This window comes from Purpureocillium takamizusanense, chromosome 2 (assembly GCF_022605165.1).
Source record: "Purpureocillium takamizusanense chromosome 2, complete sequence".
Lineage (NCBI taxonomy): Eukaryota > Fungi > Ascomycota > Sordariomycetes > Hypocreales > Ophiocordycipitaceae > Purpureocillium > Purpureocillium takamizusanense.
This window is the reverse complement of record NC_063069.1, coordinates 3430769-3457579: the sequence shown is the minus strand read 5'-3', so window position 1 is coordinate 3457579 and position 26811 is coordinate 3430769. Positions and strand designations below refer to the sequence as shown.

The 26811-nt window shown below is 61.8% G+C and overlaps 6 protein-coding genes across 6 annotated transcripts; 4 read left to right on the top strand and 2 right to left on the bottom strand.

The window, feature by feature from the left end:
• Positions 1-49: 49 nt before the first annotated feature.
• On the top strand, positions 50-3592 carry JDV02_002836 (uncharacterized protein; the record flags this gene model as incomplete). Its single annotated transcript, XM_047983910.1, has 3 exons — positions 50-366; positions 448-3295; positions 3563-3592. The coding sequence occupies exons 2-3, from the start codon at positions 1478-1480 to the stop codon at positions 3590-3592; spliced, it is 1848 nt and encodes a 615-aa protein (XP_047839882.1). The 5' UTR covers positions 50-366; positions 448-1477.
• Positions 3593-3762: 170 nt separating this feature from the next.
• Positions 3763-5333, bottom strand: JDV02_002835 (uncharacterized protein). Its single transcript, XM_047983909.1, has one exon. The coding sequence runs from the start codon at positions 5103-5105 to the stop codon at positions 3969-3971; it is 1137 nt and encodes a 378-aa protein (XP_047839881.1). The 5' UTR covers positions 5106-5333; the 3' UTR covers positions 3763-3968.
• A 338-nt stretch (positions 5334-5671) lies between these two features.
• Positions 5672-8517, bottom strand: TIF3 (Eukaryotic translation initiation factor 4B). Its single transcript, XM_047983908.1, has 7 exons — positions 8306-8517; positions 8165-8221; positions 7977-8021; positions 7921-7926; positions 7787-7861; positions 7443-7724; positions 5672-7382 (listed from the first exon to the last, which is right to left on the bottom strand). The coding sequence occupies exons 1-7, from the start codon at positions 8307-8309 to the stop codon at positions 6133-6135; spliced, it is 1719 nt and encodes a 572-aa protein (XP_047839880.1). The 5' UTR covers positions 8310-8517; the 3' UTR covers positions 5672-6132.
• A 321-nt stretch (positions 8518-8838) lies between these two features.
• Positions 8839-10309, top strand: JDV02_002833 (uncharacterized protein). The gene is made up of 4 exons (XM_047983907.1): positions 8839-9259; positions 9314-9427; positions 9479-9595; positions 9646-10309. Exons 1-4 carry the CDS (start codon positions 9130-9132, stop codon positions 9951-9953), a joined length of 669 nt encoding a protein of 222 aa, XP_047839879.1. The 5' UTR covers positions 8839-9129; the 3' UTR covers positions 9954-10309.
• Positions 10310-11387: 1078 nt separating this feature from the next.
• On the top strand, positions 11388-21558 carry FMP27 (Protein SABRE). The gene is made up of 2 exons (XM_047983906.1): positions 11388-11950; positions 12048-21558. Exon 2 carries the CDS (start codon positions 12102-12104, stop codon positions 20982-20984), a length of 8883 nt encoding a protein of 2960 aa, XP_047839878.1. The 5' UTR covers positions 11388-11950; positions 12048-12101; the 3' UTR covers positions 20985-21558.
• A 1204-nt stretch (positions 21559-22762) lies between these two features.
• Positions 22763-23721, top strand: JDV02_002831 (uncharacterized protein; the record flags this gene model as incomplete). The annotated part of the gene is made up of 1 exon (XM_047983905.1): positions 22763-23721. One exon carries the CDS (start codon positions 22763-22765, stop codon positions 23504-23506), a length of 744 nt encoding a protein of 247 aa, XP_047839877.1. The 3' UTR covers positions 23507-23721.
• Between the last annotated feature and the right edge of the window lie 3090 nt (positions 23722-26811).

The following is a 26811-nucleotide window of genomic DNA, read 5'->3' as shown; positions in this document are numbered from 1 at the left end:
TCATTGCGTAGCTGCAACAGCTCAATACCACCCAGCGTTGTGCTTGACCAAGGCATTTGTTCGTGTCGTATCAGTCGTAAGGGATAGTTCTGTGATGGGCCAAGAGTGAGGGTAGCAGCCGCAGCGTCGCATGCCGACGCGGTACCTACCTAGGTAATCGACTGCATGCGTCGGACGGGCCAGTGGACACGATAGGTACCTACGGTACGACGGGAGGTGGTGCGCTGCCAGGGCCTCACGGCCAGGACACCTTTTGTGATGGGCGGCGCATCGTCGTGGACGAGCTGTCGGGATGGACTACAAAGGATGTGCGTCCTTGGAGCAACGGTTGAACGCATGTCGAGCAGCACCTAAGCTAAGATACAGGTAGGTGGTACTAACCTTACTAGCAGAGCGCCTTGCTCCAGCTGTCTATTGGAAGTTGATTCCTTACTAAGTTACCTACAGAGGGGTTCCAAGTTGGTACTAGGTAACGTTAGTGGAGAGGGGAAATGACCCCGCTGCTGACGACAGCCCGACAGGCAGATAGCGGGATGTGGACGACGTACAGGCAGAAGAGTGGGTACATGGTGTGAGACGGCACCCTATGGGAAAAGGGTGGGCCCACGCCAGAGGTCCTCTCTCCTCCCTCTCTGGCTGGCTGATGTATTGGATTCCAACGACGACAACTCCATACTACTAACGATCTCGCTTCTTGTGCATTACAGTGCATGCACACGTACGTTTTTAACTTTTGACATTTGTTGCTGGCTCATCGCCTGTCTCCCTTCTACCCTTTCATCCGTCTATCCATCTATCCATCTATAGGTACCTCGCCGCCAACGAAGCTTTCATTGCTTCTTTTTTTTTTTCGTGTGACACCAGCGACGCGGCGACAACAAGACACATCTTGCTGTCTTCGTACCACTCGACGACTACACCCGTGCCCGGAGACTACCAAAAAGGGCTCCCCCCGTCTGCTACTACTACTTATTCGGGAATCGTGGGCGCCTATAGCGAGAACGCGTCCCACTACTCGGACACGGCGGCAGGTGTGACGGCGGCAGCAGCAGGAGCAGCACCAGCACCAGCACCAGCACCAGCATGACGCCGCGATAGCAGACCAACGTACTACCCCCCGCGACCGACTAAGCCGGCGGAGTGACACGAGACAGAGGCGGCTCGCCTGCCGCGGCGAAGCCTCGCATCGATACCTACCCGTCTACCTACGCTACACACACCGCTCTCGAGCGACACGGCCTGCATCAGCCCCATCCTCAGCTGCAGACGTGTGTGCCGCTGGACGACAAGCCTTGAACGAGGAGAGCGTTCAGCGTGTGCCTCGAATGTGCGCCCAAGGACGACGACGACGACGATACCCCTTTGAGGACGACCTGCGATAACCACCCGCTGCGCGTCGAGGTACAGACACATCATCACTGACGCCTTCTTCTACGATACGACACACGACTAAATAGGACGAGAGAGCCAACGAGCCATGTGGCCCTTCACCTCGTCATGCCTTACCTCCTCGGCCGACGCCTGCACGGCGCCCGCCGCCGCCCGCCACGTCGTCACGCTCTCGACGGTGGTGTCTCTGGCGCCGTTTGCGTGCTGCTTCGCCCTCGTGGCAGTGCTGGCGGCGCGGCACGTCTTCCCTCGCCTGGGCGGCGGCCATGATGCCCTGCGCGACGGCGAGGACCACGTCTTGCCCGCCCACGCCCCCGCGTCGCTGCGCCAGGCGCACGCCGAGCACGGCCGCAAGAGCTGGGCCAGGAGGGGCGCCGCCTGGGCCTTCGGCGCCACCGTCGGCCTGGCCGCCGCGCTGGCCATGCTCATCCTCGCTGAGATTGCTACCGCCGGCGGCGCCTCCAACGGGTCCGGGATCGGTCATGGCAGGGAGCTGGCCAAGGGCGAGGCTGTCGTCCTCCCCGCCTTGCTGGCCATGTTGGTGACCGTGGTGCCCTGGATCGAGTGCCGCGCCCTGGTGACGGGCATGGGCTGGAGCTTTCAGCGCACGAGCAAGGGCAGGATCCCGCGCGTCGCCTGGGCGCTGCAGGCGCTGCTGTTTGGCGGCTGGCTCTTCGCCTTTTGGTCCATCGGCAGGGTCGTCCCCGAGTCAGCCGTGCGCCAGCCGCCGGCCAGGTCGCTCGCCGGCTCCGCCATCGACCGGATGTTGGGGCGCAAGGGCGGCGACGCCGACGACGGCACTGCCGCCGGCTTCGTGGAGATACTGACGCGGGCATGCCTCGAGCGCGTTGGCGTCGTGGGCATCGCCCTCATGGCGCTTCTGGCGGGCTTCGCCTCCGTCTCGGCGCCCTGGCACACCTTTGTCGACACACCCGCGCGCAGGGGCCGGCCCGTGACCGAGGCCGATGTCAGCCGCAAGCAGGCCGGCCTGGACGCCACGAGCGAGATGCTGCTAACCAAGCGACACCGTCTACAGCAGCTAGAGCGCCGCGCCCTCGAGACAGCCGCAGCCGCCGGCGCCACCTCGTCGTCGGGCGGGCTGGTCGGCAAGTTCATGGGCGGCATCAGCATCATGCGCGGCGCCGTCTCGACCGAGGAGGCCGAGATGCGCCAGCTGCGCCTCGAGATTGCGGGGCTCGAGGATATGGAGGCGAACCTGGCGTCGAGCGTCGAGGCCATCCGGGGCCACCGCGCGGCGGCGCAGCGCGCGTCGACGGCGCTCGGCCGCCTGACGCTGATCCCGGCGTATGTCTTTGGCATCTACTGCGTCTACCGTGTGCTGGCGACGTGCCTGACCACGGCGCGGCGGATGTCTCTTGCATGGTGGTCAGGGACGCCCCTCCTATCGTCGTCGGCCAGCGACGCGCGCGACTTCAGCCTCCACCCGACGAGCGGCGGCAGCGACGGCAGCAGCTTCTCGAGCAGCGACCCGGTGAGCCGGTTTCTGGGCCTGCTGGCGCGGCACTGGGACCCGCAGCTGGATCAGCTGGCGTGGGCGCGGGCGGCGAGCTTCGCGCTGAGCGGCTTCATGCTGGCGGCGTCGGCGCGGAGCGCGGCGCAGACGTTCCACCTGCTGGCGCGGTGGGTGCCGGCGGCGGCAGGGCTGCGGCGACAGGCGCGCTCGCATCTGGCACTGGCGGCCGGCGAGGTGGCGGGCGCGTACGTGGTGTCGGCGGGCTGGCTGCTTCGGGGTCAGCTGCCGCGCGAGGCGGGCGGGCGCGGGCTCGAGGGCATGCTGGGCGGCGGGCAGTCGTCCCTGCGCCCGGGCTTTGTGGACGGCTGGTTCGAGGGCTGGTTCCTGCTGGGCGCGGGGGCGACGATGCTGGGCGTGTGGGTGGCAAGGAGGGTGAGAGGTGGTGGTGCGGCGGGAGGGGAGGACGAGGATGAATGGGATGACTATGGGGGGGAGGAGATGGGCGGTGGCGGCGTAGGGAAGCGGAGCGACTGAGGCCGTTGGGTTGAGGTAGTTGCTGAAGCCGATGATGAGCCTGAGTGAGGATGCTTGTGAGTGCTTCTGGCGTTTGAGCGTGTATTGGAGGTGATTGTGCGTGCGTGTCTGTATGCCTGCCTGCCTGCCTGCCTGCCTGTCCTTTTACAGTATGGTGTTTGCTAGGGTTGGGAGATGACGCGACTGACGATGTGATATCGAGGGAGCTTGGGCTATGGCTTTCCTGACTGTGGGTTGTCGAAGGCTTTGGACGTGAATGTAGGTGTGGGTGTCCGGGCGGGGTCCTTGACAATAGACCGATGTGCCCATTTCTATCATACATGGATGGGTATGTATATCTGTATGTCTCTCTCTCTTAGTGTGTCTGTGTTATATATGCCACCATATGCACCCTCTCAACAACCTCTTATGCCTACTATCAGTCTTACTACACCTTTCTTGTTGCGGCTCCCACTTTTGCCTCTACTCCTCTGGGCTGTGTCCTCATTTCTCTTCTCCTCGTTACCTCCTCTATCGATAATCGTTTCAATTTCCCTCGTGCTACTTTTGTTCTTCTTTTCTGCTCACGATGCTAGCTGCCCCTCATCCTCGTCCCCCCCCCGTCCAACGCCCGCCTCGCCGCAAACCCCGCCAGGATCCCCAACCACGTCCCCTCGCTCGTGTACTCCATCGTCGGCGCCCCCATGCCGCCGCCACCGTGCCGGACCTGCTCCTCGGTGAGCCAGGCCCATTCCTCGTGCTCGCGGGGGTCCATGACGATGGTGGGGGCCGACGATGACGCCGCCGCTACTGCTGCTCCTGCTGCTTCTCCTCCTCCTTCTCTTTCCATAGCTGCTGGCGGGCTCGTCGTGTCTACGTCTGCCGCGCCGGCGGACGGCGGCGCCTCGGCGATGCGGCCCCGCGACGGAACGCGCGCCACGTCCTCCCGCACGTCCACCAGCAGGCACACCTTGCCCCATCGGCGGCCCGTCTCCCAAAACGTCACCGTCAGGGCCTCGTCGCCGGGCTCCTGCCGGGCCTGCTCCTCCTCCGGGGCGATGCCGAACCGTGGTACCGCGGGGGCGGCGGGAAGAGCTCCTTCGCCCCTTGCGTGCTGTTTCGCTGTCGCTGCTGCTGCACTTTCTGCTGGTGTTGTTGTCGCCGTTGTTGTTGGAGGAGGAGGAGGAGTAGTAGTAGTACCAGAAGGACCAGGATGAGAGCCCGAGGGGCCCGCCGCCGACGACGACGACGACGACGAGGAGACCATGCCCAGCGGGCAGTGCACATGCGCCACGCGCAGCCCCGTCTCCTCGCGCAGCTCCCGCGCCGCGGCGTGCAGCACCGAGGCGTCACGGGACGCGGACACGCTGCCGCCAGGGATCTCCCACTTGAGCGGGTACGAGTCGGAGGCGGCGCGGCGGATGAGCAGCGTCTGGAGGGGGGGTGTCGCTTGTCGTCGTTTCTGCTGCTTCTGCTTCTTTTCCCTCTGCTGCTGCGGCTCACCACCCTCTTCTTCGTAGTCGTCCTCCTCCCCCTCCTCCTCATCATCATCATCATCCTCTCTTTCCCCCCCTCCCCGCCGAAACACCATGCACGCCGCCATTAGCCGGTGTATATGCGGCCGCGCGGCGAGGAACTCGCCCAGCGGGAGCGACAGGCTGGCGGGCAGCCCGGGCGCCGTGGTAAAGGCCATATTCGTCGTCGTCGTCGTCGTCTCTTCTCCGCCCATGGCACGCCGGGCTTAGGACTTCCGCGGCGTCGTCTTGTTTTCCTTTTCAGGTTCCGCGCCGTTCCACAGCCACGGCTACCGACGAAAACGCACCGTGCTTGGTACCTCGAACACGCCGAGAAAGAAAAAAAAATGAAGTAAAAAAAGAGACAGCCTGCTATACAAGCTATGAGAGTGTGTAAAATGGGACGCACGTCTCCGTGTGTCGTGCTGATTCTTCGCCGTGTGATATATAAAGTTTTTAACAGGGCGGCGCTGGCACGCACGCACGCACAGGCATCAATCAATCAATCAACTTGAATCAATCAGCTGCCCAAGTTAGTGTCCAGTCGTCGTCGGTTTGGGGCGGCCCGAGCCCCGGAGGTTTCCATCGGAGTGGAGTCGTCCGGCGGCCCCCCCAGGGGGTTGATTGACATGGAAAGGGGGGCGGGCCAGCGAGGCAAGACGGACGTCGTCCGGCTATGGTCCAGACGGATGATACGGGCCACGAAAAAGACTCTTGATCGTCTCGTGCAGGCGAGCCAGGCTGAACCGGGCTGCCCGTACCATGACAAGCACCACAAGTACGCCCATCAGACAATGAAACAAATCAATCGACACTTCCAAGTACGTAGAACAAACCCATCGTGAGTCCACGCCACATCAGTCAAAGAGTCCGTACCTAAAGCCCCATTATCATCCCGCGCGCCGGTTCCCACCGCGCAACATCCCGTCCGCCGCCCTCCGCCGCGCCCAAACAGCATCATGTCCCGTGTCCTCGGCCGTCGTGTGTCAATGGAGAGGGAAGGGGAGGCGTCGCCTGCCGTGTATGTCGCCTGCTTCAACAAATTTAAACACCCATGTCCGGCTGTGTCAAAAGGCAGCCAACACGACGACACCACGGTGGTCGGGATAGCCGCTGCTGCTGCTGCTGCTGCTGCTTCGAGGCGGGCCGGCGGGCATCTTGCGACGGCATCTATAGTCGTAAACCGAAAATAAGACGAACGGGGACTAAATGTACAATCTCTTTTCCGTTGCTTTTAAATGCTCAAGACGCCACGGGACGGCCCTGTCGTCCCTTCTTGTTCGGTACTGTGGTCCATCCATCCTCATCCGTCGTCGGGGGCGCCTCCGCGTCGGGCGAGGCCGCCGCCGAGCCGTTGGCCCGCGGGCTGCGCACCTCTCCGCGTCCTCCGCGAGGGGCGCCGCCGCCACGTCCGCCACGAGGTCCGCTGGGCGGTCCGCGGCGCTGCTCGTTGGATGCAGATCGCCAGCTGCCGGCCTCTGCCGCTCTCGACTTGACGTTGGACACAGACTCCTTGGGCTCGCGGGGCTCGCGGGGCTCACGGGGCTCACGGGGCTCACGGGGCTCGCGGGGTTCGCGGGTCCGGATCGGCACCTTGGTCTCGCCCGACGCTCCGTTCTGGTTTTCGGCCGGCTCCGCCGTCTCCTCCGCCTTGCTCTCCGTGGCAGTCTTCTCCTCGCCCTCCTTGGGCGCCTCCTCCGCCGCTGCGGCTTCACCCTGCTCGGCCTCGGCCTTGGCCGCCGCCGCCTGCTTGGCCAAACGACGCTCCTCCTTGGCCTTCTCGTCGGCCTCGCGCTTCTCCCGCAGCGCCTGCTGTCGCTTCTCCTCAATCTCCTTTTCGCGGGTGGCCGTGTCGATGGGGCGGGCAGCGCCAAAGGGGCTGGCCTTGGAGTCACCAGAAGGGGTGGCGACAGCATCCGTGGCTTCCGACACCGTTCTCTTCTGCAGGTTCAGACGGGGCCGTCCAGCTGGGGCCACGGGGGCGGCGTTGGACAGGGCAGGCGAGGGAGGAGCCTCGCTGCCGTCGCGGGAGGTGCCCTCGGGCTTGGCGGCGTCCGGACGCATGCGATCGCGCCACTGCATGTCCTTCTCGGCAGCCGTCACGACACGCTCGCGCTGCTCGGGCAGCTCGCGTCGGGGAGGACGGGAGCCCTCCTGACGGCCCTCGCCCCAGGTGCCCGCACCGCCACGGGGGCCGCGATGCGAGCCGCCGCGCTCGCCGAGGCCTTCAGGGCCGGTGCTCGAGTCGCCGGGTGCCGGAGCTTCCTGCGCCAGGGGGGCGAGCGGTCCTCTGCGTTCCCAGTTCAGCTCGCGGGCGGCCGGGCGCTCGGGACGGCCCTCGAAGGCGGGGTCACGGGGACGGCGCTCGCCAAAGTCAGACATCTGGCGACCGCCACCGCCGCTGCGGCCAGGAAGGTCGGGAAGGGGGCCCTTGCGAGTCCAGTCGCTGAGGTCGCGCATAGAGTCTCCACCGCGGCTGTCACCGCCACGAGCTGCAGAGGCCGGTCAGTCAGATACCATGACGTGGTAGCAGCTCCGGCGTGAATACGTACGAGGATCAGCGACCTTGATCTTGATCATTCGTCCCTGGAATGATTCTCCGTCGAGCTCCAGTGCCTTCTTGAGGCCGTCGACGTTGGCAAACTCGACATATCCAAAGCCCTTGGGGCGCATAAGCTCGCGATCCTCGATGATGCGGACGCTGACGATCTCGCAGCCCTCAAAGAACTCGCCGACAGTATCGTTCGTGGCATCGTAGGACAGATTGCCGAGATGAGCGGTGAAGGGAGGCTTGTCCGGAATCCGGGCCGGGGACCTCTCGCGAACGGAATAGCCTTGGGCCGGGGTCAGTGAACGCGTCTACGTCGAGTAGCGAGCGCCGGGGTATGCTGCTCACCTCGGTCCTGCCAAGACGACAAGCCACTTCCACCGCCAGGGCGAAATCGGTCGCTAGGAGGGAGCGGCTGGGTGCCTGGGCAAAGGTCAGCGAGGAGCCGTCGACGACGCTGCGTCATCGATTTCAGCGCGTACCGGTGACTATGCGGCGTTAGTGACGCGTCAACGGCGAGGCGGCGGGACGAACTCACCATAGGTTTCTTCAACCTCATCGGCCCAGGAGCCTCCTCCGAATCCTGCAAAGGGTCAGCGGGGCACGCTCATCGGTGAGGGGCCAACCTCAGGCGCGACATATCGCGGGCAGGGTGAGGGGTGAGGGCGGGCGGGCAACAAGGCGGAGGCGGGGGCCCAGGGTGGCATCGCGGCGGGGAGGACGGACCTGAATCAGTCAGAAAGTCCCCCAGGGACATCTTCTGCTGTTCCTTCTTCTTGGGAGCTGTCGAGGAGGCGAGTTAGCGATGGCGTCGGGGGGGCGATTCGGGTCGGGGGCGACATCGCCGGGGGGTGAGGGCCAACGTACCCATGATTGCGGCTTGGCTCGGCGGCTACGCGCAACGGGAACGGTGCGCGTAGACGGACGCGGCGTGGAGAGGCTCGGGCCTCGAGTGGTGATGAGATGAGGATCGGACGGCGGTGATGCGGCCCGAGGCGTGTTGCGTGGTGTTGTTTGTTTGTTTCCGTGGGACCCCGACGAGCGTTGCCGGTGTCTGGGGTTGACGAGTCGAAATTTGCTCGCCCGTGGAAAAAAAGATGGAGGCGCTGGTGATTGTGAGGGTTCGTGTTGCCTCTCAATTTTCACCCGCGCAGGGAGTGGGAGCCGCTAGTCTGTTTGGGGACTAGCCGTGCCTGGTCCGTCGCCAAGCCCAGCTCGAGGGCGCGCGTCTATTGGCTGACCGATACGTACTACTGGCGATGCTCCAGGGCGCTGGTCGCCATTGTGCGCGCACTCCAGGGCTGGCGGTGCGTCGCTGGCAGAGAGCTCCAGCGGCACAACCCACTGTGGCCTGCTACTAACTAACCCGACGTCTCCCACTCACTGCCTACCTTACCAGGCGAGGTTACGTAGTGGAGCACCTACGGTCGAGTCTTGTCAGGTGCTCGGGGCCTCGTCCATCCACTGATATTCGATCCAGGATTCCACCTCATGGTCCCATCCGGTCCGCCAGCCAACCTCATACCATCTTCATCTCATCATCGCGAACCATTATCCGGCCTTATAGGCGGTGAGAGCTCACGGTAAGGCAGCGCGGCTGCTGTGTCATCTCTCCTGCCTGTTGTTCGCGCGCACAGCCGCAGTCACAGCTAAAGGCGTTCTCCTCTGCATACGGTGACGACAACCCAGCCATGGGCAACGGCCCGCCGGATGAGCCTCAACCCGGCTCATCGGCCGTGCGCACGAGGCAGAGGCCCGGCGCGCTTCCTCGAGAGGTGATGGAGCTGCTCGTACCGCCCGTCAAAGTGGGCGCCTGGACCGGTATGCTCGCTCTCGCCCCTCACAGAGCCCACCCGCTAACCTCAGACTTTGTAGGTGCCGTGGGAGTCTTGGCCGGCGTGGGAGGAGCAATTGCAAGAGACACGAACCCCTTTGCCAGCGGCATCTTATCCGGGGCCCAGTGGTTTACGCTGGGAACGAGCTACTGGTGTATGTGCCGCCTCCTAGTCCGACTGCCAGAGCTCTGCTAACCTGTATCAGTCACGAGGACGGTGGCGATACGGGCGCTCGGCGGCGACGACCACGTTGGGCCAGCCGACAGGATCAAGGCGAGCGCCATTGCCGGCTCCGCCACCGGCGCAGTGGCTGGGCTTATGAGTAAGTTGCTGGCGTGTTAGCGATGCGCAGTACCGACTGACACGTTCCAGGAGGGCCGCCCAAGATCTTGCCGGGCATAGTACTTTGGGGCCTCGTTGGAGCTGGTGGGCAGCTCGTCGCCAACCGCATGGCCGCAAAGGAGTCACAGCCGCGGGGCGACTCGAGCGGCTGGGCGTGGAGTCCGCTAAAGAAGCTGACTGATGAGCAATACATTGACATGATGGGCGAGAAGATTCTCAAGGTCGAGGTGGACATTGCCCTCATCAACGACCGCATTGCGGAGCTCAGGGCACAGGCCGCAGAGAAGACGCCAAGAGCAAAGGAGTCAGAGAGCGGACATGGCGGCAGAGGAGTGTGAGACCGCAATGTAGGATATCAGTGTTTGATTCAGACGGACGCATGACGCGAAGGTGGTGTACAGAGCATGGGACACGGCGCACTTGGTTTAGACGGCGTGGTGTTCAAGAAAGAATATGATACCCAGGGCGTCCGAATTCCATGGGGCTTGTGGCATTGGCGTTGGTCGTGAGTGGTTGACGTGGGGGAACTGTGGTCGGACAGACGAGCGGCGGCTTCGATTCCAATGCAACATCTGGCGTAACACGAGTGAGACGCAGCGGTGTGCTGATGACTGGCTAGATGTAGCATAGCAGCTACGGTCATCGGATGGGTGCGTGCTAAATTATGCGAGCACTATGAATCCCCGGTCGAGCGAAGCAAAAAGGCCGTGATTGGAATTCGTGTGACACTGTAGGGTAAATGCGCTGCTGGTGATGCAACACCTGCATGCCATGCAGCGCTTGCTGGCGGCGTGCACAGCGCAGATTGCGACCCATGCCGCCGGCCGACTGGGAATCTGGGCGTTCGCAGACGCGTGTGATAAGCCAAGACGTCACCCAGAGCTTATCAACGGCCAGCCTGGCAAGTGATATCTGCAGCGGCTGCTGACACTGGGCCAGGGCGGCTCCGGCTGCCGCTCTCCGTACTTCGTACAGTATACAGTGTACGTGCCATCTGCTCTACGACGTACGCAAGCAAAGTTACTGGATGGCTCATACCTGTTCGGATGCATTGCTACAGCGGCTGCCGTTCTCCAAGAGGCCTCCGTGGCAGGACAATGGCGCATGGCCCGACCTGATACCCCAAGCCCCTCCTGGGTCGCCGCTGGGGCTGTACGGTGGACTCGATTCCTCCGCCCTGTACAGCACAAGGTACAGTCGAGCGCTGCATTGTGCTGCATTGCGGCGCCGGTAAAGGACAAAGGACGGCGGACAACAAAGCAGCGTCGGGGGTGGGCACGTGTCACAACAACAAATCAAGATGATGGAATGTTTAATTGTTGGCTATTTTAGCGGCTCTGCGAAGGTAGTAAGCGGCTGGTGTTGGGTTGAGTTGCGTGCTGATATGGTGGTTCGCGCACGGGAGAGCGGCATTCAAATGGATGGATTCGACGGGTGATGGTGGCGGGCCCGCGGAACGGGCATGGAGCCTGCAAGTGAGAGTGGAGGTATGGACGGTACATGGCCCGGTGCAGCCTGTTGCGGGATGCTGCAGGTACTGGACCTTCAGGCCCTCGTAGCGCACTGGATTCAACAATGTCCCCCCCCAACCCAGCCGCCGTGCCCACCACTCCACCTTTCCCTCCCCCAGCGGCGCCACCACCCGCCGCCGCCCCAGCAGCTGCGGGCCTGGAATCCGCTGTCTGGGTGCGCTGGGGCCCCCAGCGGCTAGGCCAAGGTTCCTAAGGCTAGGTAAGATGGGCTGGGGTTGACACACCTCCATTGGGCTAGTACTGTAAGCTGCCCCGGGCTGCAGATTGCTCGCTCCTCTGCTCGGTGCTCGTCAAATCTCCATTCCTCCAACCCCAACGCCGACCGACTGACGGCACACGCACACGACGCCTGCCTTGCCTGCCGCTCCGTCGTCGACATCACCGACGCCCTCACGCGACCCCGTGGCCCCGTCCGCAACCCGCCCGCACATCCCCGCGACGGCAATAGCATCCGTATTGCTGCCCCCCTTCGAGCTCGGACGCACCGCAGCTCCTGACGTCAGCTCAAAGGGAGCCCGCGCCCGGCCCGGCCTCCTCGACGACCCGCCGCCGTCCGCCGGCCGTTGCCTACCGGCATACTCGTGCATATCTGTCGGAAGCCACGGACTTGGGTCCTGGGGAGCTGCGCCGCGCCCTGGCACATTTTGTTGTGCCCCGAGTCGACCATCTTGTCCTCCCACCCCATCGTATTGCTTCCTCGACACCACCGGCATCCGAATTCATTAGTCGACGCGGCCATGGAGGGCCTTGCCTCGAACCGTTTCTGACTCCCCAGGCCATGATCCGACTGCTGGAAGCTACATGTATGCCTCCTCCCCCTCCTCTCCTCCTCTTCCTTCCTCAGGGGGCGGCGCTGCCGTCCGGTTCTGTTCTTTGACTTCTTTGCTGACGCTCCCAAAGCTCCGTCCGCAGGGACATAGATCTGGCCGGCCGCCCAGAGGGGTCACCGCGACCATGGCACTCTTCAACCCGACCTTTGTGCTCGGCCTCTTCGTCATCGCGTACCTCTCGTCGTTTGTCCTGTTTGCCCTCGTCAGGATCACCACTGGCGTCTCCATCCAGCGCATCGGCTACTTCTCGCTCCGTCGCCTCGCCTACACCCCGCGCGACGGCTTCAAGATCGAGATTCGCGGTCTCGGCTTCAACGTCCACCGCCCCACATTCGCGCAGCCGACCTGGATAAGCCTCGTCCTCAACGAACTCGTCATCACGCTCGACATCCGCGAGCTCGAGGGTCGCAAGGCCACCGACGGCAAGGACGGCGAGGACTTGGACGCAAAGGATGGCAAATCGGACGAGTCCGTGCCGCTGCGCAAGACCCGGTCTGCGCGCCGCAAGGCCCAGGCCGCCTCGCGCAGCGAGACGTGGAAGAAGCTCACAAAGTTCAAGGAAAAGATCAAGAAGCTGCACAGGAACATCAACTGGCTGCGCATGGTGGATGTGGTCGCCACCAACTCCACCATCAACGTTGTCGACGTCGGCAATGTCCAGGTCGGCAGCTTCACCATCGCCGTCGACACGCGCCGCAAAATGGTCGACCGCGCGCGCTTCTTTCTCCAAAGGTCCCTGTCCACCAAAAAGGACCATCGCCAGGCCGAGTGGATATTCACGGTGCGCAGCGTCCTCTTCACTGCCAACGGCAACGAGTCCCTCGAGGTCCTCGACCACGCCCTGCTCAACGTCCACGGCTTCCTCTACGAGACGAGAGACGGCCTGCGCGACGCCACCATTGCGCTCAAGCTCGGCAGGGTCCATATCCCCTATGACGACATCGTGCTCTGCGCTGCGCGGTTCGAGGAGCTGCGCAGGGAGCCCTCGACCCCCGAGACCGAGGAGCCCTTGGATATCTTCCTCGAGCAGGTTGTGCAGGAGATTGACGAACCGGGAAGCACCACAAACGACAACCTCATGCGTGCCGTGTCCGACTCCAAGGAGTTCTCGAGCTCCATCCTCCGCGGCATCAAGGAAGTACAGTTCGCCGTAAGCTTCATCGGCCTGTCCAAGAAGATCACCACGGTGAAGCCCGCCACGAGCCCCATGCTGCTCAACATATCCATGAAGGAGGTGGGCGTCGACCTCCACCGTCTGGACCCCAAGTCCCCGGCGCACCGCATGTACTTCTCTCCCAAGGACATCGCCCACGAAGCTCTTGCGGCCGCCTTGTCCATCTCTGTAGGCCTAGACGACGGCCACGGCAAACCAGAGCGGTTGCTGTACATTCCCATGGCCACCACCACGGCACGCACCACGCTGCCGTCCAAGACGGTCGAGTTGGCGCAGAGCGAGAGCATCGAGGCCAAGAACGCAAACATACTCTTCGCTAATTCCGTCGTCACGTCGCCATCCATCGACCTCGACCCGTGCCACCTCCCCCTCCTTATCGCGCTCATGCAACCCAAGCCCAAGCCGCCCAAAGCCGAGCATGAGCGAACGAGCCACCTCATCTCGCGGCTGCTCCCCAAAGCCAACATCAAGTTCTCCATGCACGAACCCGTGGTCCGCATCAAACTCAATCCGCTGCAGGAGACGGAGGACTCGGACGACTTCGACCTCATCATCTCGTCCATCTCGTCCATATCGCTCGACGTCGAGTCGTCACACTCGCCTGTAGAGGACTTGCATTACTTCCTGGACGGAGCGATGCGGCTGCAGTCTCATCGACTCTACTACCAGACGTGTTCCGGGGACGTCTTCAACCTCATCACGACCGAGTCTCTTGACCTTAAAGCCCATCTCGGCGCGAAGCCCGATGTCGCCGTGGACGTCACCGGAAACATCCAATCCTGCGCTATCAGTCTGGTGAGACCGGAAATCACCGACGGCCTGCGGCAGATTGTGCGGCAGCTGCGTATCGACGTTGAGCCGGTGAAGCGAGCCAAATCTAAGACGCCGAAGCACCAGAACTTCCTGCGCTCCATGCCCGAATGGCTCATCCGATACCACTTTGAGGCCACCGACTTCAACGTCGAGGTTGCGGGCGTGGACGAAGACATCTCGGACGACACCCGAGGCGTGTCGCTGCATCTCGACACTTTCTCTGCCGAGTATCGCGCACACAGGCTCGACGGCTTGCAGCGGCGGATGACCAGGAGGCGGACGCACAGTCGATCCCTCACGCAGTCCGACTCGGACCTCACTCCATCCCCGGCATCGCCACGGGCCAGGCGGAAACCGCAAAACGTGGGCGACGGCCGCCGGCTTGCCATTCACGCCCGAGGCATGGAGGCGCAGATTGTGGAGGCGGCCGACAGGCTCGAGGCCGAGCCCTTTGTCAACGTCCCTCGCCTCGAGCTCGCCTTTTCTGCGTCGAGCGACAGCCACGGCCCCATGTTTCACATACAATCATCCATTCGCACCGTCATGCTTCAGTACTCGCTCTATCGGCACTACTCGGTAGGCGTGGCGACTACGACGCTGAGAAAGGCCTTCATGAGGACCGGCAGAGACGTTCCCCGGCCTCGCCAGGAGGGCATGTATCTCAGCCCGGATAGAATGCCCTCGACCCGTGGCTTCCCCGACACAGTGTCCACCATCACACCGGAGCTCCTCACCGTGGACATTAAAGCTGCTCTCGTACAAATAAAGGCGGACTTGCCTCACGACCCGTTGGTAATGGCCCACGTCTATGGTCTGGAGTTTGGGCGCCATCGGTGGTCGACGCCGTTCGTCTCTTCGAAACTCGTCCGACTCTATGTTGAGCCGCCGCGGATGCGCAACGTTTGGGCCAAGATGATCAGCGTCAAGAATGGACGGGTCGACCTGCGCGAGTCAAAGCACAAGTCGCCCTTTGGGGGCGTCGTTGAGGAGAAGATGGTGGACGTTGTGGCAGAAGCTATCCGCGTTGCTGTTCCTCATGAGGTCATCGTCGCGCGCATCACCGACAACTTCATCAACGTTTTCAAGTCCGTCAAGCAGCTGCATCACCGGTTCAAGACGGGCACCAACGAGTACATATTAGATAAGAAGCCCGAAGTCCCTAAGAAGGTCCCCAAGGTCTCTATCCGCGCCCGAAACTTCCTCTTCGAGATGGAAGACGGCGCCTTCGAGTGGAAGCTGGGCATCATCTACAGGACGGGACGCATCGAGCAAATCCAGCGGATAGCGCGAGAAGAAGCGTTTCGCGTCAAGTTGAAGAGGGTTCGCGAAGAAGGGCGCAAGGGCGGAAGTAAGATTCGATCTCGGTCCGCCTTTGCCCGTGGCCGGACAGAGAACTCTTCAGCGTCGTGGTTCCGGAGTCGCAGCATGGGCGACCACGAGAAGAAGGGCAATGGTCCTGACCGAGACACCATGCCCCGTTACGACCCCGAAGGGGAGAACCTCGGCGTCAACGGCAACGCAAAGGTCTCGGAGGACGAAGCGCGGTCCCACTTGGACCTCTTCAACGCGCAGTCTTGGAGGAAGCGTATCGACAGCGCGTACAAGGTGTCGCAGGCAGGTATGAAGGAGCTGCGTGGCACGTTCTGGGGCCCCGACGAGCTGCCAGACGACATCGAGGAGACAGAAAACATCCTCGAGATGCCTCAGCGACCGGCTCTCATGGCGGGAATGATCTCGGACCTGCACGTCGTCGTCGACAAGCCGACGTTTGCCATGCAGGACCTCCCAGACTTCTTGCACCGGGTGGGCAAAGGCATGCCGCGCGATATGAAATACAGCCTGCTCGTCCCCCTGCACGTGTCCGTCAACATGGGCGAGACGCGGATCACTCTCCGCGACTATCCGCTCCCGTTCCTGCACATACCGGGCCTGAGGACCGGACAGTCGTCCAGAACGCAGGCTGTCCAGCTCAAGGGCAACTTCGTCATCGCCGAGGAGTTCAGGGGCCTCGAGTCTACGCGCCGCGTCCGGGTCACTGTCGTCCCACCTCGCCACACTGACCCCACGTCGTCCAACGAAGGAAGTTTTGCCATTGAGGTTCGACGGACGATTGGGCCGGTCAAGTCCTACTCTGAGGTTTACATGGACATCAATACGGCATTGCCCACCCGCATCACGTGGGGCCCATGCTACCAGCCTGCCGTGCAAGACATGATGATGGTGGTGGAGTCCTTCACCAAGCCTCCGGTCGATCCCTCGGAGAAGGTCGGCTTCTGGGACAAGATGCGACTCAACACGCACTCGCGCGTCCACGTCGCCTGGAAAGGCGATGGTGACATGCATTTAGCCCTCAAAGGCACCCGCGACCCGTATCAGGTCACAGGGAATGGTGCCGGCTTCCTCATGTGCTGGCGCAACGATGTACGCTGGAACATCAACGCAGAGGACGACCCCAAGCGCTTCATGACGGTCGACAGCGGCGAGTACATCCTGGCCATACCCGACTTTAGCCACCTGATCCGCGAGGAAGCGCGTCGCCGCGACGCGCCCGACGCGCACCTCGTTGAGGACGAGCTCAAGGCGGGAGCGATATTTAAAAAGGTCGTTATGAAGCTCTCCGGAAAGGTGCAGTGGATGGCGGGGCTGATGTTTGAGCGAGCGATTGAGGACGGCAAGCGGAGCTTCGACTTCAAGCCGCACTACGACGTCGTTCTGAAGAACCCGATATTCGCGAAGCCAAGTGAGGATGGCCTGCCCTACGATGCGATGCGAGGATTCAGGAGTCGCCACATCCACTTGTCCATCGCGATCTGGGCACCCGTGGATCGGGACTGGAGGTCGCAGAACCCCGAGCCGTCCAGGAGCTACAACACGGTGCACCTGACCCCGCGCTTCTTCACGCACTTCTTCCAGTGGTGGGCGCTGTTCAGCCAGCCCATGTCGCTGCCCATCCGCCAGGGCAACCTGTTCCCCGGCCGAGAGAAGAACAGCAAGAAGTTTGGGAGGCATCTCGCGACGCTCAAGTATAACCTCTTGTTGGCGCCGCTCTTCCTTGCGCACATCTACAAGCACAAGGACGCCGAGGACTACTCGGAGAACGCCGTCTCCGCCACGGGCCTCAAGGTCCGGCTCGACAGCTTCAAGCTGGATCTCCACCAGCGCCGCGAAGAGTTCAACACGCTGGGCAAGGGCAAGAACACGCAGAGCAGGACATCGGGCGTCAAGATCCACGCGGCGCAGCTCGACCTCGCCAGGGCGGACATTCGAGCCGTGTCGGCCAGCCTCAAGGGCACCACGACGGAAGCAATCAAGAAGGGGGACATCTCATCGCTCATCATCGATCAGGACGACAAGCCTGACCTGGACAGGTTCACGATTCCGGACAACGACTTTAGCTGGATCGACATGGACGACTTTGTCGAGCTGGACTGGATCCTGCCGACGGAGCCGCACCCTGCGACCATGATCCTGCCGCTGGCGTACGCCCCGCGACTGACGTACTTTCGCCAGACAGACATTGGCGGCACCATCGACGGGGACCTCACGCGAACCAGCCCGTTCGGCAACGAGCCCACGCACTTTTGCATCATGACGCAAGACGACAACCCGAAGCGCGTGCAGGCCCAACTGATTCATGAGCGTCTTGACCAGCTCGAGGTGCAGATGTCGACGCACACGCGCACCGTGGGCGAGGCGGAGCTCAAGATGGTGCAGACCAATACGTCTTCGGACCCGGAGACCATGGCAGATATCGATGCGCTGCGGAAGCACGCCTTTGTCCTCAAGGACAAGAAGCTGTTTCTCGAGAACATGCTCGAGCAGATGCAAGCGAAGCCGTTTGCGAACATACCTGCCTTCAACGGCAACAGGCCCGACAGCGACTCGGCATCGTCGAGCGAGAGCGATAACGTCCTGGACATACCCACGGCGGCAGAGTTTGAGAGCGACTTCAAGAACCGCTTCGTCGTCCACAACCTGCAGCTCAAGTGGAATAACTTGCTGCGCAATATCGTCCTCCGCTACTTCCACCAAAACAGCCAGAGGAGGGGCTTCGTCTACTATCTGTCCCGCCCAGCCATCAAGTTCATCTTGGACATTGTCGAGGAACAGAACCGGGCCCGGGCAACCAAGCCGGCTCAGGCACAGTCGACGACGGGTGCGTCTTCGTCCCCCGACCCAAGCGCCACGGAGAAAGATGCCGGCCACGACCTCGAGGACTGCATTAAGAACATCCTGGGTGAAGGGCGCAGGTACACGTGCGCGAGCTTCGCGACCAACGGAGACGGGACCTGCGCCGCCATCGAGGACCTGGAGAGCGGCATATCCAAGGAGTTTAGTCCGCAGCGCGGCTACCACGTGCGCCTGATCGCGCCACAGATTCAGTTGCAGAGCGACAAGAATAAGAAGCACGTCGTCCTGGTGACGGCCAAGGGCATGGAGCTCAAGGTGCTCGAGGTCTTGGACAAGAACAGAATCTCGGACAATGTCAGCGGCCTCGTGCAGCGGCGCTTCCTCGTCAACATGGACAGCACGCAGTTCTTCGTCACGCACCAGAAATGGTTCTCCACAAACCTGGTGTCCATGTACGCGGGCAGTAAGTACGGCGCGCCTGGCACGTCCTCGTGGCCGCCTTGGGTGCCCATGGAGATCATGTTCAACTTCACCGCGGATCCGTTTGGCTTCAAGCGTGTCGTGGAGAAGACGTCGGCCATGCTGCGATACGACAAGTACAACAACCTGCGCCTCAAATACAACGACGAGGTCAACACCGACGAGGGAGCCAAGCAGACGGAGCAGGACAACGCTGTCGCCGAGTCTCGCGCCGACAACCTCTGGGTCGAGTTCCCCCGGGCCCGGGCCCTCTGCAACTCGTCGCAGTACTACGCCATGTATGTCATCGTGCTAGACCTGCTCATGTACAGCGAGCCGCTTGAGAAGAATCGGAGCGAGCGGCTGGAGAAGATCATGCTTGCCTCCGATTTCAGCGACCTCAGCAGTGCGCCCAAGATTGTGCAGAATCTCCAGGAGCGGATCCGGCAGCTCGAGGAGATCAAGAGCCACTTCCAGATATACTCGCACTTCCTCGACAAGAGGGGCTGGGAGGATCGCCTGTCCCTGGAGCGGGACCTGGCCTCATGCGAGGATGAGCTGTTCTTCATGATGAAGGCCATCACCACGTCGCAGCGCAAGTACGACACGACGAGCGACACCAACGCGCTCCTCAAGTGGAGCATCTCCGCCCACGACATTGTGTGGCACCTCATGCTGGACTCAGGAGAGCCGCTCGTGGAGTTGCAGCTCAAGGACGTCGAGTACGACCGCACGGATAACTCGGATCTCTCGCACGCCAACCTCATTCGCGTCGGCAAAGTCCTGGGCCTGAACCTGCTCCCAGACGCCACGTACCCGCAGATCATCACCCCGTACCACGGCGACGAGAAGACGCACACCGCGCTCGGCAAGGACACCGACATGATCCGCGTCTACTGGTACATGCTGGAGGCCATTGCCGGCATCCCCGTCATGGACCACTTCGAGGTTGAGCTGTTCCCGATGAAGATTCAGCTGGAGCGCGAGGCAGGTAAACGTCTGTTTGAGTATATATTCCCCGGCATGGATGGGGACAAGTTGTCGGCCAAGACGCAGTCGCCGTACATAGTCAAGCAGGACATGGGACTGGATGACGAGGAAGATGATGAGTCCCCGCCCGACTCGAGCACCAGACTAGGCACGCCGTCCATGGACAAGGACTCGTCTGGGTTTTCTACTAGGGCCGGCTCGTTGGAGCTCCGCCTGCGGCCGACGTTGCAGTCCAACGCGACCCAGGAACGCAGCCCTAAGAAGGCCCTCAGCGTCAACAGCGGTGAGGGTCACCCGTTCCGGCTGTTCCGCGGTGGCACTGGTAGGTCGATGCTGCCGAAGAAGGCATCGCACGACTCGCTGCGGAGCGGAAGCACGCCACGCCCCGGGGCCATCCCGCGCTCATCGACGGGCTTCTCGTCCAAGGAGAGCCGCGAGTCAGCGGAGAAGAAGAGCTCGCGCTTCGGGCTGCGAGGCAGGCCGTCTGCCGACGACAAGGAGCCGTCGGATGACCTCACCAAGATGATCACGCGCGCTAGCAACTATATGACGTTTGCGCACATCAAGATGCCATCAGTCGTGCTGTGCCTCAGCTACAAGGGCAAGGAGCAGCGCAACTTTGAGGACGTGCACGATTTTGTGTTTAGGCTGCCGACCATCGAGTGGCAGAACAAGACGTGGTCCAACCTGGACCTCGCGCTCGCGCTCAAAAAGGCCGTCGTCAAGGCGCTCATTTCGCACACGGGAGCCATCATCGGAAACAAGTTCTCCAAGCATCGACCCAACGCCGAGCAGCGCAACAGGCTTAGGGAGCTGGCCAACGGCTCCGTCATGATGTCGTCGATGAGCGCGTCTCAGTACGCGGGGAGCATCAACGACAGCGGCGACGACTCGTCGAGCATGTACGGCACGTCGCCCGTCGACTACTCGCGGTCGCCCCCGCGGTCGACGCGCGGCAGCACGCACGGCAGCATCCCGGCGCCGCGGTCGGCAAGCCGAAGCAGCAGCATCGCCAGCGGACGATCGCACCGCTCGGGGTACAACGGCCCCATCATCCCGGCGTCGCTGACCATGACGCCGCCTACGCCAGTTGACGGACGGCCCGAGAACGGGCTCGGCATCGACCTGCTGCGCCCGTCGTCGAGCGGCGGCGGGGTCATGTCGTCTCACCGACGAGCCCTGCGCAACGTCAGCGGCGGGGACAACAGGCCGGCGACGAGCGCGAGCAACCTCGACTCGGGCGATCGAAGGCGGCCGACGGGGGGCGGGCTGAGGGACCGCATCAGCGCCTTCACGCACCGCATGAGCAGCCAGCGCGAGAACAGTGGCGGCACCACAGGAGAGGAAGAGGCGGAGGCGGGCGATGACGAGGCCCGCGATGGGACCAAGCTGCGCGGCAAGAGGCTCAGCTGGGCGGCGGGACGCACCAAGACGGGTTGACGCATACATACATGCCTATTACTATTCTGGGAGCGCTACTTATGGGGGATGACGTATCAAGCTACTGGTAATAAGCGTTGCATAGAGCAGAGGCCCGGCGACACGTTGCTAAGGGGCAACAAAACCATCCATCATCCTCTGAGAGAAAACGGGACGGTGTTGGCGTTTGGATTGCCTTTTTCGTCTCCCTGTCCCCCCTATTTCTCTTCGCCCGGTTCTTGTGGATAGCAGCAGCAGCAGCAAAACAGCGTTCTAGTATATTTGGGACGATGGGGCAAACGGCTGTACATGTGCGAGTGGGCGCGGGTGGTGAGAGACGTAAAAGTATAAAGGGGAGTGGGTGGATGGGTGGATGGATGGATGGAAAAAGGTTGGATGGAGTTGTCGGCACGGCTGATTTTCAATAAACGCGACGGGGGGCGTCTCTCATGATGATGATGAGCGCCGTTGTCGTCTGACGGGTGGCTTTGGGTGGTTGTATGTAGCTAGCTAGCTGGATGGGTGAGTGAGGGACGGGTTGGGGGGGTGTTTAGCTACCTCCTCCCTGGCTAAGTACCCATCTACTTATTTACCCTTCACTGACTTGACCTGACTTGACTTGGTTCGGTGTGCGGGTTGCCCGATGCGAGCCAGTGAATCACGATGGCGTTCACCCGCACGAACCACCACCCCTCCTCTGGCCGACTGAGCGACTGATTTCTGTGGTAACAGGATGAAATGGTGCCTGCATAATGAGCGCTGGTGATTGCGATAACCTGGCGAGGACCGACAGGCTGGTTTGGTAGCTTGGGGGATACAACGGTGAGACTAAACGGCTTTGGCACAGGACAGCACCGCGTTGGATGTCGCGTCTTTTCACTTTGGACCATGTGAAAAGAGTAAGGAAGGAGCCTGGAAAGGAGAGGTACCCAAAATGAGCAGAACATGGGGATAATGAAGAGCAGCACCACATGGGGAGACCAGTCTGGCTTGGGGCGCGCTGACGACGGGCACTTGACGGCAAGCTGGGGGGCAGGGTTGCGAAGGCGTGTTCCCTTGAGATACTGAAGAATGGTCGAACATAATAATCATTGAATTTTCTTTTTTCACTAGTATGTGCCATCTTAAATATGTCGGTAACAGGACCGGACAGAGTTATCTTTCGTGAAACGGGGACGATAGAGATGAAAATCTCAGACAAACTTGGTTGCTTGCATGCAACGGTGAATTCGCACACTCATTCGAGGAGGGCCAGGGCTGGCCCATTAGGGAACTTTCCCAAGGAAAGCAACCATACATGCCACAGGTTCCATTTTGTTCTTTCTTGGGCCGCTGTGGAAACGTAACAGCCTGGCGAGCCCGATGTTGACCCGGGGCTCGAACGAGGGCAGCCCGCGCCAGCTGCGAGCCAGGTGGTGAGTGAGACGTAGGCAGGTATTCACTGCACAAAGTCAAGATTTGCTCTCTCCTGCGGCACCAGCACAGCTGCGGATCGAACAAACCTTTCAAACGCGCTTTTTGTTGGCACTCTGTGCAACCGCCACCAAAACTCGCAAATCAAATCAACACGCAGCCAAACAACGCAATCATAATGACGCGTTCCCGCATCATGTGGCTCATCCTGGCCATCATGGTGAGCATCACTACCGTCTTTGGCCTCGAGCAGTGTGCTGTGAGTGTTCCCTAATCTTGTGTCGCCACAGTCGTAGCATCGCCATGCTAATGTCGTCGGCGGGTAGGAAGACTGCTTCTCTTCCTTCGTGGCGTCTGGCAGTGCACATCACTGCCGCGCCACCGACATGGCCTGCCAGTGCCGCGACCAAAAGTTCACGGCCTTTATGCCGTGCTGCCTGTTCGACGCGTGCTCGAGCCGTGAACTCGACGTGGTGCCCGCCAAAGTCGACAGGGCGTGCAAGGAAGCGGGAGTGAACCTTGATATGACGGACAAGGACTGGCAGTGCATGCCAAGTCTCGATGAGTCGACTGCGAGCGTTCCTCGGATTCCGAGTTTGGTGCTGCCCACAAGAAGCATGCTCAAGTCTGAACTATCCGCCGACCTTGGCTCGACGACGGCTTCGAAGACTGAGACCACTGCGACGGTTACGACGGTGAATACTACGACGACGGCGATGACGACGGCGATGGCGGCGGCGACCAAGCAAACCGCTACGAAGGCTCCCTCGCTGACGAGCACCAACTCCGGGTCAGTGGCGACGCCTGCATCTCCCACGTCGACAACCGAACGCAATCAGACTCCCGATAATGATTCGGCGCTCGCTATCGGGCTCGGCGTTGGCCTGGGCGTGGGTGTACCGGTGCTCATCGCCTTGGTGGGCCTTGCGCACATCTTGCGCCTCATCAAGCAACAAAGCCGGGATGGCGGCACTGCAGGCGCGCTGCTGTACGGGTCTGGAAAGGGGCGCGGAGATGCTGCTGCTACAAAGACGGAGGCTGCTCATGGGCCGGGAGAGCTGCATGGCAACTCGACACACAAACAGGAGCTTGCAGGCACCCTGCCCGTCGGGTATGCGGAGCTTCCATGATTATACGGCCCCTTCAAGCCGAAGAAGCGACCTCGCGGGCCGTAATGAGACTTTTGATTGTGACGTGGTTGAAGGTCCGTTGAGTGTAGTCGATGGTGAGCCAATGGAAGTCCTGGAAGGCTGTGGATAGCCGGCGTTTTGGTTCTTTGAGACTCGGGAACGCCATCCGCGGCTGGAATGCCTCGGCTGATGTCATCGTAGTTGAGGTTGCGAGCGCTGTACGTAGCTGAGCTAGTACATCACATCTCCGTCCAGCTATTCAACTAGCTGGTGTCCACTCCATGAGTGTCGAGACTTTAGTTCCAGAGACGAGGGAGCTAGCGCCGTCTCGGTGGCGGGGGCGCGGTCACCCGTCCAGTTCCCGACTCCCAACTTACGATCCAGCCATGCGCCGAACGAGGAGGCAGCGTCGCGAGCGCACGATGCAAACTCTGAATGCCATGAATGGCTGGCAGTCTTCGGCGGGCGGGGTGATTTCCGTCTCTGTCGTGTTGACGCGCACGCCTTGCCTGCAGGCTTCAGGCAACATCTCGCGGGCGGGCGGGGATACCCCGTGTCGCTTCGCCGAGAGCTGAAGAAGGGTGTCGTCTGCGGTGGGGGTCGGAAGATTCGAGACTCGAGATTGGACGAGGAGAGGGATTGTTGCTTGTGTGATGCATCAGGGGAGGGTCCGTCCGTCTCCCAGGGCATGATGGGCTAGATTGTTACCTCGCTCAAACCCAATCGAAGCGGACTAGTCCAAGTGTCCTGGACACAATTCCCGAAAGATTCTCGACTGTGCGATGGCGGTGACTGGAGGCAAGGTGGAAAACCAAACCATGACCATGTCCTTTGACGCTCCTTCCCTTGGAGGTATCGCTGGTGAAGGCTTCTGGAAAGAGCGCCTCGCCAGCGCCTGCCTTGGGCTCGCTGCACAACCAAGTAAGGTACGTAGTACCTTGTATCGGTGTCTGGACGCCTGGGCGTTGGATCGCCTGACGGAAAACGCGGGGGAGGGGGCAAGGCCTTTGGCCTGTCCTGACCTGGCAAGCCCTTGGCTCCAGCTGTGCCGCCAAAAAGACATGCACACATCCGCATCGCGGGCTACGACAGTGCCATGCTCCTTCAAGCCTGGCGGGCCTGCAGCCAGTCGAGAGACCCTGCAGGGCCTGGTGGAGCCACTCCCGCCCCCGCGTCATCGCCCTCGGTCCTTGGAAGAGGCCGAGGCGGACGGTGGGTATGACGGCATGGCCGTGAACTGTCGTGGACGAACCCCGACGACAAATGGCACAAGGGGGATAAAGAGGGCACGAAATGGCAATGGGACTGTGATGCTCGACCTTCGCACGTACTGTACTATATACGCTACACTTGGTAACAGGGGCGCGAATGGATGAGCGCGAGACGAGACGGCGCTACGCCGCTCAGGCAGATGTTCGTCGGCTCGGCTGAACGACATGGTCACTATCATTGGTGACGCCCACAGCCAACGGGCTCGAGTTTGCCTGCAGCTGGACCAGAAGGGAAGTCAAGGATGAATCATCTGCGACATCCCCGGCAGGCTCGAAGACGGGACGCGGCTGCGAACACCAGCTTCAGGACCACCGATCTCGATCAAGTAGCCTCGCTTCGACATCGTCGCCGTCGCTGATGCATTCCCGGCGTCATCGCTCTTTGCATTGTCGTGCCTTGGCCGGCCAGGGCCAAACTGAGGCAAGCTAGGTTGCATCGCCCGCTTCGTGCATGCTGCAGGGCTAGCCGGCGGGCAAACCATACTCATCGATTCCCCTTTTGCTGCGTTCACGATGTGAAGGGCTGTATGTGCATCCCATCCAACAGGTGGAGTGTGGAGTCGCCATCTCCCTCATCGCCAACGGCACAGTCCCAGCAGCAACAATTGGACAGAAGGATGACGCCACGTGTGGACGACGGCACCGGCCAGACAGCGCCTGTCCATGGTGTGCCTAAACGCCAGAAGGCGCGGTAGCCGTGGTTTCATCTTTCGCTGTGACGGAAGGGGATACGCTCCTCTCGCCAAGAGCTGTGTAACGCCAGGCGCCCCCATGGACAGCCGCTCGTGACACATTGCCAGACTGCAACTCTGCGACCTGATAACGCGGCAGAGCCCGCCCCATCGTGGAGGAGCACTCGCTGACCTGACAGCCACTCACAACAAAGCCTCGACTGCCGCCTTATCGCCTGGTACTTGGTCACGCGCACCGCATGCGGGGAAGCACGGGTATTGCATGCTACGGCCTACCACCAGCCAACCGTCGTCGATGCCACGGTGCCACCGGGCCAGGGAGCATCCTTGAGGGAACCATGCTATGGTTGAGCTGGTGGTCTTGCGCACGGGCACTGGGGCAAAGAAGCATAATTGGATTTAGCAATGGTGACACGGCAGCCCGTGCCTATTGTTGCGCGACTGTCCTCCCACGCATGCCACCTCAGTGGCTGCCGCGATAAGACACACAGCGCCCAGGCAGAGGCGCTGGGTCACGGACCAGCGGGAGTCCAAGAAGAAGGGCACCGGGGACCCCCTCAGGACGGTGAGAAGGGGGTGAGGGTGCCACTGCCTGGGATGCTGGGCCAGGCGACGATAACAGCGTGCCACCAGTGCATGGGCTGGCCCAAGTGGGAATAGGTCGGGAAGCCCAACCCCAGAGTTCCAGAAGTGCCCGACGATGCTGTGGTATGGACCCCGTTGCCGGCCGGCCGGATGGCTCGGCCATGCATGTGTTTTCGACACCTCGAGTCTGGCCGTGTCCGTGCTTGCCCTTGCTTCCTTTTGAGAGTCTGGACTATTGGCCCGTGGCCAGAAGCGAGCACAGTACTCTTTGCTGCGCTGGCCCGAATGAGGCAGCCCGACAGCCCAGCAAACGAAGGGGTCGGGGCCCAACTCCAACGATGATGGGGCATGATGGGTAGCGGGCTGACGTTTCCAAAGGAAGGGGGAGGGGGGGGGGCGGCGCTCTGGTTGAGGGTCGGCCATCGAACAAACGATGGGCGGCACCTTTGGCGCGAGCCCAGCCGAAGGCCCTTCAGCGAATGAGGGGCGGTTCAGTGGATGGGAACGCTCCTTGGGGGTCAGCATCACCATCATCACCCGCTGCGTGTGTCCGACTTTGCGAGTATGTGTGTGCGTGTGTGTGTGTGTGCGTGTGTGTGACCCAAGCCTCTTATATTCGGGCCACCCCCCGGATTCTGTTGTTTGGCTCGGCCGCGGTTGTCTTGATCCCCAGGCGATGGGACAACGAATAAGTCGACGACGCATTTCGATACTATCGTGGTCAACAAGAGGTGCTGTCCGCTTGTCAGCGATTTCC

Excerpts from the sequence above, each read along its gene's own strand:
- JDV02_002835 (XM_047983909.1), bottom strand. The coding sequence starts at position 5,105 with ATGGGCGGAGAAGAGACGACGACGACGACGACGAATATGGCCTTTACC.
- FMP27 (XM_047983906.1), top strand. The coding sequence starts at position 12,102 with ATGGCACTCTTCAACCCGACCTTTGTGCTCGGCCTCTTCGTCATCGCG.
- TIF3 (XM_047983908.1), bottom strand. Across the intron at positions 7,725-7,786 it reads GTCGTCTTGGCAGGACCGAG|GCTATTCCGTTCGCGAGAGG; the intron begins GTGAGCAGCATA and ends CCCCGGCCCAAG. Across the intron at positions 7,383-7,442 it reads GATCAAGGTCGCTGATCCTC|CTCGTGGCGGTGACAGCCGC; the intron begins GTACGTATTCAC and ends CGGCCTCTGCAG.
- JDV02_002833 (XM_047983907.1), top strand. The coding sequence starts at position 9,130 with ATGGGCAACGGCCCGCCGGATGAGCCTCAACCCGGCTCATCGGCCGTG. Across the intron at positions 9,428-9,478 it reads GCTGGGAACGAGCTACTGGT|TCACGAGGACGGTGGCGATA; the intron begins GTATGTGCCGCC and ends AACCTGTATCAG. Across the intron at positions 9,596-9,645 it reads CGCAGTGGCTGGGCTTATGA|GAGGGCCGCCCAAGATCTTG; the intron begins GTAAGTTGCTGG and ends GACACGTTCCAG.